General features: G+C 39.9%; 1 protein-coding gene across 3 annotated transcripts in view; it reads right to left on the bottom strand.

The window, feature by feature from the left end:
- Nucleotides 1–1,011: 1,011 nt before the first annotated feature.
- The window catches only part of CORO2A (coronin 2A), a 215,869-nt gene continuing 200,619 nt past the window's right edge, over nt 1,012–16,261 (bottom strand). For 2 of the 3 annotated variants that reach the window (XM_069766902.1, XM_069766888.1), the window contains 2 exons: nt 10,998–11,269; nt 4,226–5,554 (listed from right to left, as the gene is read on the bottom strand). In XM_069766902.1, the coding sequence (XP_069623003.1) occupies nt 5,426–5,554; nt 10,998–11,269 (401 nt within the window). In that variant the 3' untranslated portion in view covers nt 4,226–5,425. Of the gene's footprint in view, nt 5,555–10,997; nt 11,270–16,261 lie in introns of all 3 variants that reach the window. The other variant, XM_069766896.1, reaches the window with a different exon arrangement.

The following is a 16,261-nucleotide window of genomic DNA, read 5'->3' on the forward strand; positions in this document are numbered from 1 at the left end:
TTCTCATCAGAGGCCAATAGCGTCCACTCCATGTAAGATCACACGCAAAATTGCTTTGATACACAGCTTTTCAGTGCCGGTTACATTCTCTCTCTATCGATTGTACACATATAAAAATGTGAGGTATTAGTTAATATTTTGGCCAAAATACGTAAGCTCATAACCCGTCACGGGTCCTCACGCTTAACTGTCCTAACTATAAACAGCAATAGCACAAAAAGAGGACTTGAAAATCCTCCAAAAATACAGCAAAAAGGCAGAAATCCTTACCTGCCCAGGCCTCCAAACAAATGTACTATCCAGATGCAGTGGACCCATATGGTTAGAATGGCAGTAACACAGGTGCAAGAATACCGATGAGGCAACCACTCAAAGCCTAACAATTCATGGAGGGGGCGGTTGCTTGGTATATTAATGCACAAAAAAGACTTGTATGTGTCGCTGTTCACACTATGGCAATGCACAGCATCCAGGTTAACAGCCTACCTCATATTTTTATGTGTTTTGTGCACTTTTTTCAGGGTGCAGTTGGGCCCATTTTGTCTTGTAAACTGTGGTGCCTGTTCACATGGGATGCATTTTGATAACGCTGGGCAGCCTGCCTGATCTAATAGAAGGGTGTAACTACTAGGCTGTTAAACTGGATGCTGTGCATCGCCATATTGTGAACAGCGCCATATACAAGTCTTCATTGTGCATTAATATACCAAGCAACCACCCCCTCCATGAATTGGTAGGCTGTGAGTGGTTGCCTCATTCCAATCTTTGCAGCTCGACCTTGGATTTACCGTGACTATCCGTTTGCCTAGACCTTTTGTCGTGATCTGTTACCTTCTTGGAATTCTAACCTCTGACTGTTACCTAACTACTTCTTTGTCTCACCCCTCTGTCTATGGCATACCATCCTGGCTTAGTACCTATTGACTACACAGTCTCATGGCATGTCCGTGAGTAGTGACTAGCATCTCATACAAGGTGAACAATTCATTCTGCAAATTAAAATACTAGAAATTGCTAAAGATTGTCAATTAAATTTAATTGTTCAGTACAATATTCACAAAAAACTATTTTACTTTTTGTACAAATAAAACATAATTTAACAAACATGAAACAAATGTGATTTTGGAAGGCCTAAAAACGGAAGCAAAAAAGGAAGTCTGTAAGTTAACAAACACATAAGCGTATATGTATGTTCTTGCATTTATATAGAAGTATTTCAAACAGTCAAGTGCTATTTTTTTTGTTCCTGGAAAGATTGAATTGTAAACAATGAGAAATTTCACGTTTCAAGTAATTAATGCATGCCAGCATATTATAAGGTCATTGTATTTTTATAAAAACTTGTATATAATATATTTGATTAAATCAGCAGTGAACATTACAAAATACACATTTTACATTTTATGTGGATTAAGAATAATTTAAATATATTCTACAGTAAAATAATCATCTTAATAGAAAGACCTTAGACCATGCTTCATTATAACTTTTTATGTGGATATAATTTTGTTAACTTCATCAAGCGACCACTCAGTGTAGGGAATGGCAAAAAAAATTGGATTTTGCGGATTTATACAATGCATCAGCAGTATTTAATGGCAACTTGGAGGCGGCCATTTTGAAGTGCAGTGCAGGTTACCCATTCATATCTTTAGGCAATTTACATGCTAAGCATACTGCATAGCTTTCACAATATGTTACCTTCTAACCCACTCTTCTACTTGGAATTTTAAGGATGTAATAATTCTTTTATTTTCAGGTAAAGTAAAAGCTGTCTTTCGTCCAAAACCCTATCCACGTCTGTGCTCATCATGCGTCTTTATCATGCATATTAAAGTTCTAAAATGTCTTTTAATAATTTTTTAAAAATGTTTACATGTCACCAGATAACATAGGTATGAAACAACATGGGGCTATATACATAAGTACTAGTAGAGTAAACAATCTCTGCACTCATCCAGTTCAAAATAATTGCTTCATTGCTTTGTACATAAGTACTAGTGCAGACAAAAATATAGGAACCAAACAATCACTATATTCATTTTTTAGCATGGGAAACCTTATTGGCTACATTGCCTGCACTAATCTTTATACATGAGGATTATGATCTAGTAAATCGGCTGTCTCACTGTATAAAAGTACATGTAAGAGGCCTATAAACCTGACTGGTCAGATGTCGCTGTAAAACACCTCCCTACCTTTTTGGCTTTTAGAAAGATCATTTTGATAGGCACTTCTGATTTTTAACAATTTCAGAAAATATTATAAACCACATTACAGATAAAATATTTGGGTGAAACTAAAAAGGTAGTCAAAATAGTAATAAATGTAATAAAATTGGAAGATTTAAGATTGTACAAGCATAACAATGATTTCTCACACCCACGAGGGACATTTAAGGCATGTTAGAATTTACATGTTTATTACATTAAAATCAGTTCTTTGGGTGCAAGAAGATGTTTTTAAACAATTGAAGAACGCCATAAATGTATAAAATGACTAATAAATTAAATAGTTGATTCATTCTGGAAAATGGTCAGGTCTCTGATTTGGCATGTGTAGCTGAATTATAATACTATTGTTTGATCAGACCTTCCTGAAATGGGGCAAACAACAATGAATGGAATCGGCAAGAATTGTTTTTCCTTATTCTGGTATCATATACCGTATGTAATCTTTAGTGGCAGTGAAAATCAGGATGGATCCAAAAGGGACAAAGTATAAAGACCTGTATCCACAATTGCATTGTCACAGTGGATAGGTAATAGGATATAAGTAGATAAGGAATGGTATATTTTCAGTGTTGCTTAGCAAGATTGCCTTGCGCAGGCGTGTACTGTCTACGGAGGACATAGAATGAACTTCAATCCAATATTGCGGCCAGCATGCAGCCAGCGGGTAAGGAAAAGGTGAATATGCATAGGGTGAATGCATAGGCATTCTAAGTAAGACTTTACGCACCATTATACATGTGCTATGTAGCACTACTGACTGAAATGGCACTATTAGCCATATACCCAATACTAGCACCCATTAATGGGTAAACAGTATTTGGAAAGACTTGTTTGTCCACCATTATATGTTTATATGTATTGGGCTTGGTATTGATTATTGTCAATCTATACAATTCTAAATATTGTCTTGTATTCCGGTTAAAAGTGAAACCTTATATATGCACCAATTTACATCATCTGTTTAGGCCATACATATCCTGTTACTATATGTGACTTGGATACGTTAGGGCACACATTTACATTTATAGAATACTCGGGTCCTAGAGATTAAAAGTTGCTATATGATATAGGGGTCTCTGCGTGGTCCCTCCTTTTTTGTCCAATGTTTTGTTTTTTTAAATGATTTTATTGTGAAATTATTTATGTATAAATAAAGATGAAATATTCTTATTCTTTATGGGTTATATTTATGATAAGGAGAGTCATTTACTCTATGGGTCATTTATAGGTAGTCACTTCTTCATGTCGTTGCTGTGCTGCACCAGTGGGATTCGGCACCCACCAGTGTTGTCACAGCGCCTCATTCTCAAGCAAAGCTCTTTGTTTTCACTATATTTTTCCTAGGTGACATGTTCCCTTTAACCACATTTAAAGTCTTCTAGACCCTCAAATTGAAGGTGAACCTGATGATTCTTCTAACATGCAAGTAGTAGCCTTTTTTCCTGTTAATCTGCAGACATTTTTAATTTTTATTCTTTTTCTCCTCTTTTTCCAAGAGGCATAACTATTTCAATTTTCCATCAAAGTAGCAGAACAAGGGCTTGTTTTGAATGACACCATTCATTTTACTTAATAATGTCCTGTAAAATGCACTTTGTGGGTAATGGTGCTCTTAATCTTTTCTTGGTGGTTTATTATGATTTATAACCTTCCATTTTGTGTTGATTGTATCTTTTTTTCCCACATATTATTGATAAAAAATGTACTAAGAAACAGAAAAAAAATTCCAAGAGAAGTGAGATTGTGTAAAAAAAAAATGCTGAGATATAGTTTTTAATGGGGTACCATATTTGTGCACATACGTTTGATAGATTTTTATTGTATTTTTTGGGGACATGCTGCAACATAAGAGTGCGATTTTAGCATTCTGATTTTTTTTTTCTCTTCATGGAGTGTACCTTATGGTTTAAATCAGGTTTATATTTGAATAGATTGGACTTTTAAGGTAACAGTAATGCTGAATTTGCTTATTTTTTTATTTCCTTATTTTTAAAATGGGAAAAGGGGATGATTTAAACTTTTAGGCCTTTGCTTATTTTCTTTTTAAACTATCTTTTTGCTATATTTCTTAGCTCCCATAGATACTTTGAAGCTGAGATTGTTTGATAACTATTGCAGTATATGTTACAAGTTAAGTATTGCAATATACAGTGAAAATCTAATCTCTGAAGTCCAGGCTGGGTTTTTGCAAGGGTGCCAATATGGCAGACCTCTGGGTCTTCACAAAGCTCCCAGGGCTACACATCAGCATCCAGGAATCACCTCATAGGGTATTGGGAAGTTGAAAAGAGGCAGACACGGCACTGAGAATGTAAATTCTATCAGAGATTGACATCAGTATCTAAGTGGCTACACCAGTGATTGAAGAGACTTCCATTTGCTGCTGATCATAGTCAGGTTTTGGCTGTATAACACAGCTGCCAACTATCCAGTTCCTGAGCCTGCTCCTTACATTTGTACTCTCCCTCAGGCTATGTTCCCACAGTGGGCTTTTGGTGTTTTCTGTTGTTGAACATTTTCTGCACCCATTAAAGAAACACTCCTATCAAAGTTTTTAACCTTTTAATATAGTACTAAAAACTCATTGTGGAAATGTAGCCTAAGATGTACAATTATGTTCTTTGGAGGAGAAAGTGTTAATAACGATTATGGAAAACCATTTCTTTGAAATTTGCATTGTTATTCCTCTATTATTTTTTTCAGGAAATGTAAAAATAAAAGAACAATTAGGTGTTACCATTCCCCCCTAATGGGGTGTACAGCTGCACAGTCTGCCCAATTAGTGCTGAGTGTACCAATACAGACTTCTACAAAAAAGATGCCAGTATTAATATTTCAATAGGAATACATGTATTTAAAAATTAAACAAGTCAGGAGACCAGCTGGTCAGATTTAGATTTTTCATAAAGTAAAAGAATTGTCTATTCATCATCAGTTTTTAAAACTTTGTATTACATACAGAGTATGTATGAGCCGTCAATGAATAGACCCTCTGCCCTCTGGGGTTCAACAGCTATGACTATTTTTTATTACTATATAATACAAACAGGAGCAATAAATATGTTCACTCTGTAGGCTTGCTACATGTGGTTAGAATTTTCTTTTCTTTTTACATAAAAATAAAATGAATTGTAATGGTTCTCTGGAGGCATTCTTCAGGTTACATTCTGTAGGCTGTACGCTAGATAGAATTAATACACTGCACTGTTTCGAACATTCTTGATTTCTAACTCGAGTTGCCGGATCTGAATATCCCTTTGGTTTAACTGATCACGTAACCTGCGAATTTCTTCCTGCTGCTTGTAAAACATCTGCAACAACTGCAAAAGAAAGATAAAAAGTATCATGAGCACAATATCCAACTGTGTAATCCATAAGAGTGACACTCCAATAAACACTGTCAGTCACAATGCTCACATACACTATATAACACAAGGCAGGCTGGTAGAAAGTAAAACGGTTCCCTATTTATAAGGTACTAGATGGTGGCCCGATTCTAATGCATTGGGTATTCTAGAATATGTATGTAGTGGTTTAAATCCCGCGCCAATATCACTGACTGGTCGCGCCCGGCCGGCCGCAGCCAATCAGTGAAGCGTGGTTCAAATTCCGTGCCAATTCGCGAGCGGACTGCGCCTGTCGCTGATTGGTCGCGAGCGGCTGGCGTGACCAATCAGCGACGCGGGATTTCCGTTACAAACAGACAGAATTAGATGATTATATAGTAGACTAGATGCTGGCCCGATTCTAATGCATCGGGTATTCTAGAATATGTATTTATGTATGTATATAGCAGCCACATAGTATATAGCACAGGCCACATAGTATATAGGAGCCATGTAGTATATAGCAGACAAATACCACGCGGCCTGTGCTATATACTATGTGGCTGTTATAAACATACATATTGTAGAATACCCGATGCGTTAATACAGGCCACGCAATATATAACAGTGGCCACGCAGTATATAACACAGCCACGTACTATATAACACAGCCCACGCAGTATATAGCAACCAAGCAGTAAATAACACAGGCGACGTAGTATATAACACAGGCCATGCAGTATATAGTAGTGTTTGTTTTTTTACATTTACAACGGTAACCAGGGTAAACATCGGGTTACTAAGCGCGGCCCTGCGCTTAGTAACCCGATATTTACCCTGGTTACCAGTGAAGACATCGCTGAATCGGCGTCACACACGCCGATTCAGCGATGTCAGCGGGTGATCCAGTGACAAAATAAAGTGCTGGACTTTCCCCAGCGACCAACGATCTCCGAGCAGGGGCCTGATCGTTGGTCGCTGTCACACATAACGATTTCGTTAACGATATCGTTGCTGCGTCACAAAAAGCAACGATATCGTTAACGACATCATTCAGTGTGACGGTACCTTTAGTAGACACACAATTTATAAAAGATCTGATATCGTAAGTCTTGCCTGTAACACAGAAAGAAAGGTTTTGCTGTTCCATCTGTCGGATGCACATGGAAACAAGCCCTTGGTAGATAACCATGTATGTTTGGACACATTGCAAGGGGTAAAAAGACTGGGAGATACCATTTCCCAATGGAGGCAACCCGTCTGGCAACACACATGATACCATCCTTTAAAATTTTGGATAAAGTCTCATCTTGATAAAGGATAAGAAGATGGCGTAAGACACATTTCTTTATATTGTTAAAGTCAACACTGTTAGGTGCGGAGAAAATAATATTATCATGGGAAATCCTTTTGGGGAGCAGAAGAGAGGTAGTCTGTTTGAGATTTTTTATCTACAATTTTTCTTGCCCTGTGTAGAATTCTTTTTTTTTGGTAACCTTGTTGTTTGAGTCAATGAGTAGTTTTGTTTGCCTCTCCTTCATATGCTATATTGTCAGTACATGTGCGTTTTGCCCTGATAAATTAATTCACAGGGAGATTGGTAAGGGTGTGCTTAGGACGGTTACTCTGAGCATGAAGTATGGTATTACAACTGCTGTGTTTTCTGAAAAGACATGGTAAGGTCCAAAAAAAACCCCATGGTTATCATGACGTTCAACAGTGAATTTTAAATTACCGTAAGATAATCTGAATTAATGAATTTACAATAAGGATCAATGAGACAGGCTCCCAGAACAGACAATGATGAGGTCATCTATATACCACTCCATAGAGGTATGGAATGGATTACGGGCAGTCTATAGACAAGTCTCCTTCCACCAAGACTTATAGAGATTTGCCAGGGAGGGGAAAATTTCACCCCCATTGGGCAGCCATCTACCTGCAAATAAAAATTGTTACCAACCATAGCATTTATTTTCCTATGAGGAATTTAATAATGCATAAAAGAGAGCTGAAGTATTTTTTCTTCTTTTTATCTTTTAAAAGAGACTGTGTTCATTTTAATAAATGTATTGAGGATAACTGAAAATATAATTTTGGGGTACTTACAAATATAAAAGTATTACAGGCTCTCCTCTTGCACTTGTTAAAGTATCTTGCTCACAGACTGCACAGCTCTCCTATTTTCATTACCACAGTTTACGGAGGAGCATGTGAACAGCCAAGTCCATTAGTCACCTCAAATTAAAAGTGATTTTAAAGGAAAGATAATACTATTAACCTGCAAATATATGGTTAATCTGCAGGTTAATAGCGTTATATAGGTGTCCAACCGCTTGTACTGAAAGTGTGGCTCCTGGGAGAAAATGAACTATTTCTCCCAGGAGCTGCTGGCTTTCAGTCATGCAGGTGTGGCAGTGCAGCTACAGTCACTAATCACAGTACTGACAGCGGCGGCTGTAAGTACACCCAAGCACTGACAGATAGCCGGCTTTGCACTGATGCATAGTAAGCATCATAAAGAAATGAAGAGTGAGGCTACTTTCACACTAGCGTCGTGTGACGTCCGTCGCAATGCGTCGTTTTGGAGAAAAAACGCATCCTGCAAAGTTGCCCGCAGGATGCGTTTTTTCTCCATAGACTTTCATTAGCGACGCATTGCGACGTACCGCCACACATCGCATCCGTCGTGCGACGGATGCGTCTTGTTTTGGCGGACCGTCGGCACTAAAAAACGTTACATGTAACTTTTTATGTGCGTCGTGTCCGCCATTTCCGACCGCGCATGTGCGGCCGGAACTCCACCTCCAAGTTTTTACTATTGATGCTGCCTATGCAGCATCAATAGTAAAAAGATCTAATGTTAAAAATAATAATAATAAAAAAAACCTGCTATGCTCACCCTCCGTAGTCCGACGATGCGCTCGTGGCTGCCACCAGCTTCCGTTCCCAGAGATGCTTTGCGAAATTACCCAGAAGACTTAGTGGTCTCGTGAGACCGCTAAAGGTACCATCACATTTAGCGACGCTGCAGCGATCTAGACAACGATCCCGATCGCTGCAGCGTCGCTGTGTGGTCGCTTGAGAGCTGTCCCTTGGTAACCAGGGTAAACATTGGGTTACTGAGCGCAAGGCCGCGCTTAGTAACCCGATATTTACCCTGGTTACCAGCGTAAACGTAAAAAAAAAAAAAACACTACATAGTTACATTCCGGTGTCTGTCCCCCGGCGCTGTGCTTCTCTGCACTGACTGTGAGCGCCAGCCGGAAAGCACAGCGGTGACGTCACCGCTGTGCTCTGCTTTCCGGCCGGCGCTTACACAGTGCAGAGAAGCACAGCGCCGGGTGACAGACACCGGAATGTAAGTATGTAGTGTTTGTTTTTTTTTACGTCTACACTGGTAACCAGGGTAAACATCGGGTTACTAAGCGCGGCCCTGTGCTTAGTAACCCGATGTTTACCCTGGTTACCAGTGAAGACATCGCTGAATCGGCATCACACACGCCGATTCAGCGATGTCTGCGGGAGTCCAGTGACGAAATAAAGTTCTGGACTTTCTGCGCCGACCAACGATGGCACAGCAGAATCCTGATCGCTGCTACCTGTCAAACTCAACGATATCGCTAGCCAGGACGCTGCAACGTCACGGATCGCTAGCGATATCGTTCACTGTGAAGGTACCTTTAGTCATCTGGGTAATTTCGCAATGCATCCTGGGAAAGGAAGATGGCGGCAGCCGCGCGCATAGGGACAGCTTCGCTGGATCCCGGTGGGTGAGTATATAACTATTTTTTATTTTCATTATCTTTTTTTAACACGGATATGTGCCCACACTGCTATATACTACGTGGGCAGTGTTATATAGCGCGTGGGCTGCATTTTATACAGCGTGGCTGCTATACACTACGTGGCCAGTGTTATATACTACGTTGGCAGTGTTATATACTGCGTGGGCTGCGTTATATACTATGTGGCCAGTGTTATATATTATGTGGGCAGTGTTATATACCGCGTGGGCAGTGTTATATACCGCGTGGGAAGCATTATATACTGCGTGGCTGCTATATACTACGTGGCCAGTGTTAGATACTATGTGGGCTGTGTTATGTACTGCGTAGCCTATGCTATATATTACATGGCCACTGTTATATACTGCATGGCCTGTGTTATATACTGCGTGGCTGCTATATACTGCGTGGGCTGTGTTATATACTATTTGGGCTGTGCTATATACTATGTGGCTGCTATATACATACAGTATATACATATTCTAGAAAATCCGATGCGTTAGAATCGGGCCACCATCTAATTATATAATAAAATGGATGGAGTCATTTAAAACCAAGCCCTCATATTGCTATCTCAAAGGCAAACAAAAGCGCAAAAACGAAAATTTGCATTTCAAAATGGCAGCGTATGAAAATTAGAAGGGTTTTCCAGGCTTAAGATAAATTGATGGCCTATGTTTTGGATAGGATATCAATATTAGATTGGTGGGGGTCTGACACCAGGCACTCCGATCAATCAGCTATTTTCAGTTCTGATGTAAAGGACAGATGTGTACACTGTGCAGTGGTCATTCACAGACACTACAGATAGTCTCCTATTCACTTCAATAAGAACTCACCTGCAACATCTGAGAACAGCAACTTATCAATGATCAGAGTTGTGTTGTTCCAGCTCCATTCACTGTTTATATCGCACCTGATTCTTTTGGTGAGGCAAAACATTTCACTCCCTGTTTTTAAGCAATGTTTTACTTCAAAGAAACAATCAACTGTGACCCCCTGCTGTCCTGTCTGTATACTCTTTTGCTTCCTCCCCTGCCCAGGAGATGTGGTATAATCAGACCATGTCCCTGTACGGCCAGACACAGCCATTACAGAATACACAGCAGGGGCACATTTATAAGATTGTCTCAGCACAGGAACATTTTGGCTGCCGTCACACTAGCAGTATTTGGTCAGTATTTTACATCAGTATCTGTAAGCCAAAACCAGGAGTGGAACAATTAGAAGAAGAGTATAATAGAAACATATGCACCACTTCTGCATTTATCACCCACTCCTGGTTTTGGCTTGCAAATACTGATGTAAAATACTGACCAAATACTGCTAGTGTGACGGCAGCCTTTAAAATATATATCCAATTGTGGATTTTGTTATTATTCAAAGGTATATTTATTAAAATGTTGATTAAAATTAAGTTTGTTCGTTGATAAACCCCTTTAAGGGTTAAGGGTTGATAGAGGCCCCAGCCCCTCATCCCCATTTAGCCTCTAAGTTACTACAGCGATAGAGATGTAGTTAAGCTGCTAGGACTGAAGTCATCTCAGACTAGGTTTTAGCTATATACCACAGCTGGTATCCACTGTATACTAAGTCTGATGGGTTTCTGAGCTCACTCCATATTATTCCTCCTTCCACATGTACCATACCTCATTCTCAGTCTTCGGGGGCGGACACTCAAACAATTCTAATCCATTGGAGATCAGCGAGTTTCTAGATTCTTTTCCTTGGGTCCTCCTCTTCGCTCGGTCTTCCCTTATAATTTCTGTTTTGTATTCTATTTCCCATAATGTCTTTTTGGGCGACTTTTCTTCATACATTTTCATTGGCTCTTTAGGAAACAACTTGTCTTCCTCGTCAGAGGGCGCTATATAAGATTGTGTTGATTTTGATCCAGGTTTTAACGATATCAAAAGAGGGCCTAAATGACAATCAATATTTGATCAATACAATGACCTTTCTGAGCCACATGCCATAACATTATAATGTGAACAAGTGCTCTTATCTGTTAAAAGGATTGGGTCAGGAAGAACTTGATTTAAACAGTTACTACATTTTTATATTACATTTATTTTTTAATCTTCTTTGTTTTTACTTCTCATATCACAATCTGTATTAAAGAATAAAAAATCCAGAACCATGCAATTTTCAAACAGGCCACTAGGTGTAATTCTAAACTAATGGGCCCTTATTCATTAAAGTGTTTTCGCCAGATTTCTGGCCCAGAATTTTGTGCAGCTCGAGGTTGCGCACAAATCTTGATACCTTGGTGTACTTTACCACCTACCTACGCTGACTGGGGTAGGATATGTGACGAAGACATTTTTGAGATTTTCCGGATTCATTAAGAGGTGTGCACCCCTAATGAATCAGGAACGTCTGACTCCAACACGCTCCCTCACCAATATCGGCGTGAACAATTCTTGAATTGGAGGCATACTTCCTTTTTGCTTTCATCAGGAAATGGACATGGCTATTAGGCTGACAGCAAGAGAATGACTCAGATCCTACTTTGCTGTAAGCAATGAACATGCTCTATTTAGGACAAAAGTCATTGTGAAGGGAGGGGGCGGAGGTGAGCTGTGACCATCCCTTATAAAGAATGGTGGACTCTGTGTTATCTTCTGTACATAGAAGTGTTTCCATTCATTGTAATCATATTCATGATGATAATTCGACTTCTGAAAAAAGTATTTTGCAAAGACCAGGAAGTGAGACCATAAAATTAGGCTTAGTGGCTAATTTGAAAATGTCACATTTTTTCCTTAAATATAGATTGTGATATAAAATCTGAAGTGTTAAAACATATGCCAAATATGTGTATATAGTATATTCTACATAAAAATATTGACGGAAAGGGAACTTGTCACATTGGATAACACTGTTAACCTGCAGATATACGGTTACACTGCAGGTTAACAGAGTTAGGCCGGGGTCACACTTGTGAGTTCAATGCAAGAAACTCGCACGAGTCTCTCGCATCAAGTCCTGGCAGTGCTGCCAGCACACGGGACCGGAGCGTGAGGCTGCATAGAAATACATGAAGCCGCAAGCTGCGGTCACGAGTGCCAGCGGCAGTGCCGGGTATTGATGTGACAGACTCGCACGAGTTTCTTTCATTGAACTCGCAAGTGTGACCCCGGCCTAAGAAAGGTGCCCGTCCTCTTTACTGAAAGCACAGCTACTGTGAGAAAATGAACTGTATTCCTCCCAGAAGCCACTGGCTTTCAGTCATACAGGTGTACCAGTACTGCTTCAGTCACTCATCAAGGCTATGAGCGCGCCCAGGCATTTTGACTGACAGCTGGCTCTACAGTGCATTAGTGTAGAGCCGACTGTCACTCAAAGTGCTATGTTGGTGCTTACAGTCGCTGCTCATAGTGCTGTGAGCGGTAACTGTAGCAGCCCTAGCATGCTTGCATGACTGAAAAGCCGTCAGCTTTTCATAATGTAAAGGGGAAAATGCCATATATAGTAAGTTAGCCCAAATACTCACTCAGCAAGAGGACTGATGCTAGTTGATAGTCAGCCTGGTAGTATATATAAGTCAAATTGCAATATACAAGCACAGGATGTCTTATTACCTTGCAGGTAAAATCAGACAGAGTGGCGCCCACACCGACGCGCGCTTGGGTTGATTACCCTCGTAGAGGGGTGAATGTTTGAGCTGACTAACTATCTATATCATTTTATATTATGAAATATGTTTAGTCATATGTATATTCTGTATAAATTGTTAGTGATATCGCCATATTAATCACTGTGAGATCACCATTCATTTTGCCCCCTTTTTTACTGTAAGACAGCCATATTATTGAGTAGACCTCTTCTCTCTACTACATTGTCCCCATTACATGTCATCCATTGTGAGCACATTAGTGTATCATTACATTTCTTTGTGCCCCAAACATTGTGTCTTTGTACCTATGAGCTGACTATTTTTCTAATTACATTGTCCTTAGTTATCTCAACTAGTGATGAGCGAAAATACTCATTGCTCGGGTTTTCCTGAGCACGCTCGGGTGGTCTCCGAGTATTTGTTAGTGTTCGGAGATTGTTTTCCTTGCCCCAGCTAGATGATTTGCAACTACTAGACAGCTTGATTACATGTGGGGGCTCCCTGGCAACCAGGCAAACCCCACATGTACTTAGGCTGGCTAATAGCTGTAAATCAAACAGCTGATTCAACAAAAACTAAATCTCGAACACTAACAAATTTTCGGAGATCACCCGAGCAACGAGTACATTCGCTCATCACTAATCTCAACCTGTCAACTGGGTGGGGGGTATATTTGTCTGTATGTGTCGTACCATTATTACCTTCCTTGTGATACATATTTAGTGTTAATCGAGGTTTAACCCCTTCAAGACCCAGCCTATTTTGACCTTAAAGACCTTGCCGTTTTTTGCAATTCTGACCAGTGTCCCTTTATGAGGTAATAACTCAGGAACGCTTCAACGGATCCTAGCGGTTCTGAGATTGTTTTTTCGTGACATATTGGGCTTCATGTTAGTGGTAAATTTAGGTCAATAAATTCTGCATTTATTTGTGATAAACACGGAAATTTGGCGAAAATTTTGAAAATTTCGCAATTTTCACATTTTGAATTTTTATTCTGTTAAACCAGAGAGATATGTGACACAAAATAGTTAATAAATAACATTTCCCACATGTTTACTTTACATCAGCACAATTTTGGAAACAAAATTTTTTTTTGTTAGGAAGTTATAAGGGTTAAAATTTGACCAGCGATTTGTCATTTTTACAACGAAATTTACAAAACCATTTTTTTTAGGGACCACCTCACATTTGAAGTCAGTTTGAGGGGTCTATATGGCTGAAAATACCCAAAAGTGACACCATTCTAAAAACTGCACCCCTCAAGGTACTCAAAACCACATTCAAGAAGTTTATTAACCCTTCAGGTGCTTCACAGCAGCAGAAGCAACATGGAAGGAAAAAATGAACATTTAACTTTTTAGTCACAAAAATTATCTTTTAGCAACAATTTTTTTATTTTCCCAATGGTAAAAGGAGAAACTGAACCACGAAAGTTGTTGTCCAATTTGTCCTGAGTACGCTGATACCTCATATGTGGGGGTAAACCACTGTTTGGGCGCACGGCAGGGCTTGGAAGGGAAGGAGCGCCATTTGACTTTTTGAATCAAAAATTGGCTCCACTCTTTAGCGGACACCATGTCACGTTTGGAGAGCCCCCGTGTGCCTAAAAATTGGAGCTCCCCCACAAGTGACCCCATTTTGGAAACTAGACGCCCCAAGGAACTTATCTAGATGCATAGTGAGCACTTTGAACCCCCAGGTGCTTCACAAATTGATCCGTAAAAATGAAAAAGTACTTTTTTTTCACAAAAAAATTCTTTTAGCCTCAATTTTTTCATTTTCACATGGGCAACAGGATAAAATGGATCCTAAAATGTGTTGGGCAATTTCTCCTGAGTACACCAATACCTCACATGTGGGGGTAAACCACTGTTTGGGCACATGGTAAGGCTCGGAAGGGAAGGAGCGCCATTTGACTTTTTGAATGAAAAATTATTTCCATCGTTAGCGGACACCATGTCGCGTTTGGATAGCTCCTGTGTGCCTAAACATTGGCGCTCCCCCACAAGTGACCCCATTTTGGAAACTAGACCCCCCAGGGAACTTATTTAGATGCCTAGTGAGCACTTTAAACCCTCAGGTGCTTCACAAATTGATCTGTAAAAATGAAAAAGTACTTTTTTTTCACAAAAAAATTATTTTCGCCTCAATTTTTTCATTTTCACATGGGCAGTAGGATAAAATGGATCATAAAATTTGTTGGGCAATTTCTCCCGAGTACGCCGATACCTCATATGTGGGGGTAAACCACTGTTTGGGCACACGGCAGGGCTCGGAAGGGAAGGCGCGCCATTTGACTTTTTGAATGGAAAATTAGCTCCAATTGTTAGCGGACACCATGTCGCGTTTGGAGAGCCCCCTGTGTGCCTAAACATTGGAGCTCCCCCACAAGTGACCCCATTTTGGAAACTAGACCCCCCAAGGAACTTATCTAGATGCATATTGAGCACTTTAAACCCCCAGGTGCTTCACAGAAGTTTATAACGCAGAGCCATGAAAATAAAAAATAATTTTTCTTTCCTCAAAAATGATTTTTTAGCCTGGAATTTCCTATTTTGCCAAGGATAATGGGAGAAATTGGACCCCAAATATTGTTGTCCAGTTTGTCCTGAGTACGCTGATACCCCATATGTGGGGGTAAACCACTGTTTGGGCGCACGGCAGGGCTCGGAAGGGATGGCACGCCATTTGGCTTTTTAAATGGAAAATTAGCTCCAATCATTAGCGGACACCATGTCACGTTTGGAGAGCCCCTGTGTGCTTAAACATTGGAGATCCCCCAGAAATGACACCATTTTGGAAACTAGACCCCCAAAGGAACTAATCTAGATGTGTGGTGAGGACTTTGAACCCCCAAGTGCTTCACAGAAGTTTATAACGCAGAGCCATGAAAATAAAAAAAAAAATTATTTTCTCAAAAATGATCTTTTAGCCTGCAATTTTTTATTTTCCCAAGGGTAACAGGAGAAATTTGACCCCAAAAGTTGTTGTCCAGTTTCTCCTGAGTACGCTGATACCCCATATGTGGGGGTAAATCACTGTTTGGGCACATGCCGGGGCTCGGAAGTGAAGTAGTGACGTTTTGAAATGCAGACTTTGATGGAATGCTCTGTGGGCGTCACGTTGCGTTTGCAGAGCCCCTGATGTGGCTTAACAGTAGAAACCCCCCACAAGTGACCCCATTTTGGAAACTAGACCCCCAAAGGAACTTATCTAGATGTGTGGTGAGCACTTTGAACCCCCAAGTGCTTCATAGAAGTTTATAATGCAGAGCCGTGAAAATAATAAATA

This window comes from Ranitomeya imitator, chromosome 1 (assembly GCF_032444005.1).
Source record: "Ranitomeya imitator isolate aRanImi1 chromosome 1, aRanImi1.pri, whole genome shotgun sequence".
Classification (NCBI taxonomy): Eukaryota; Metazoa; Chordata; class Amphibia; order Anura; family Dendrobatidae; genus Ranitomeya; species Ranitomeya imitator.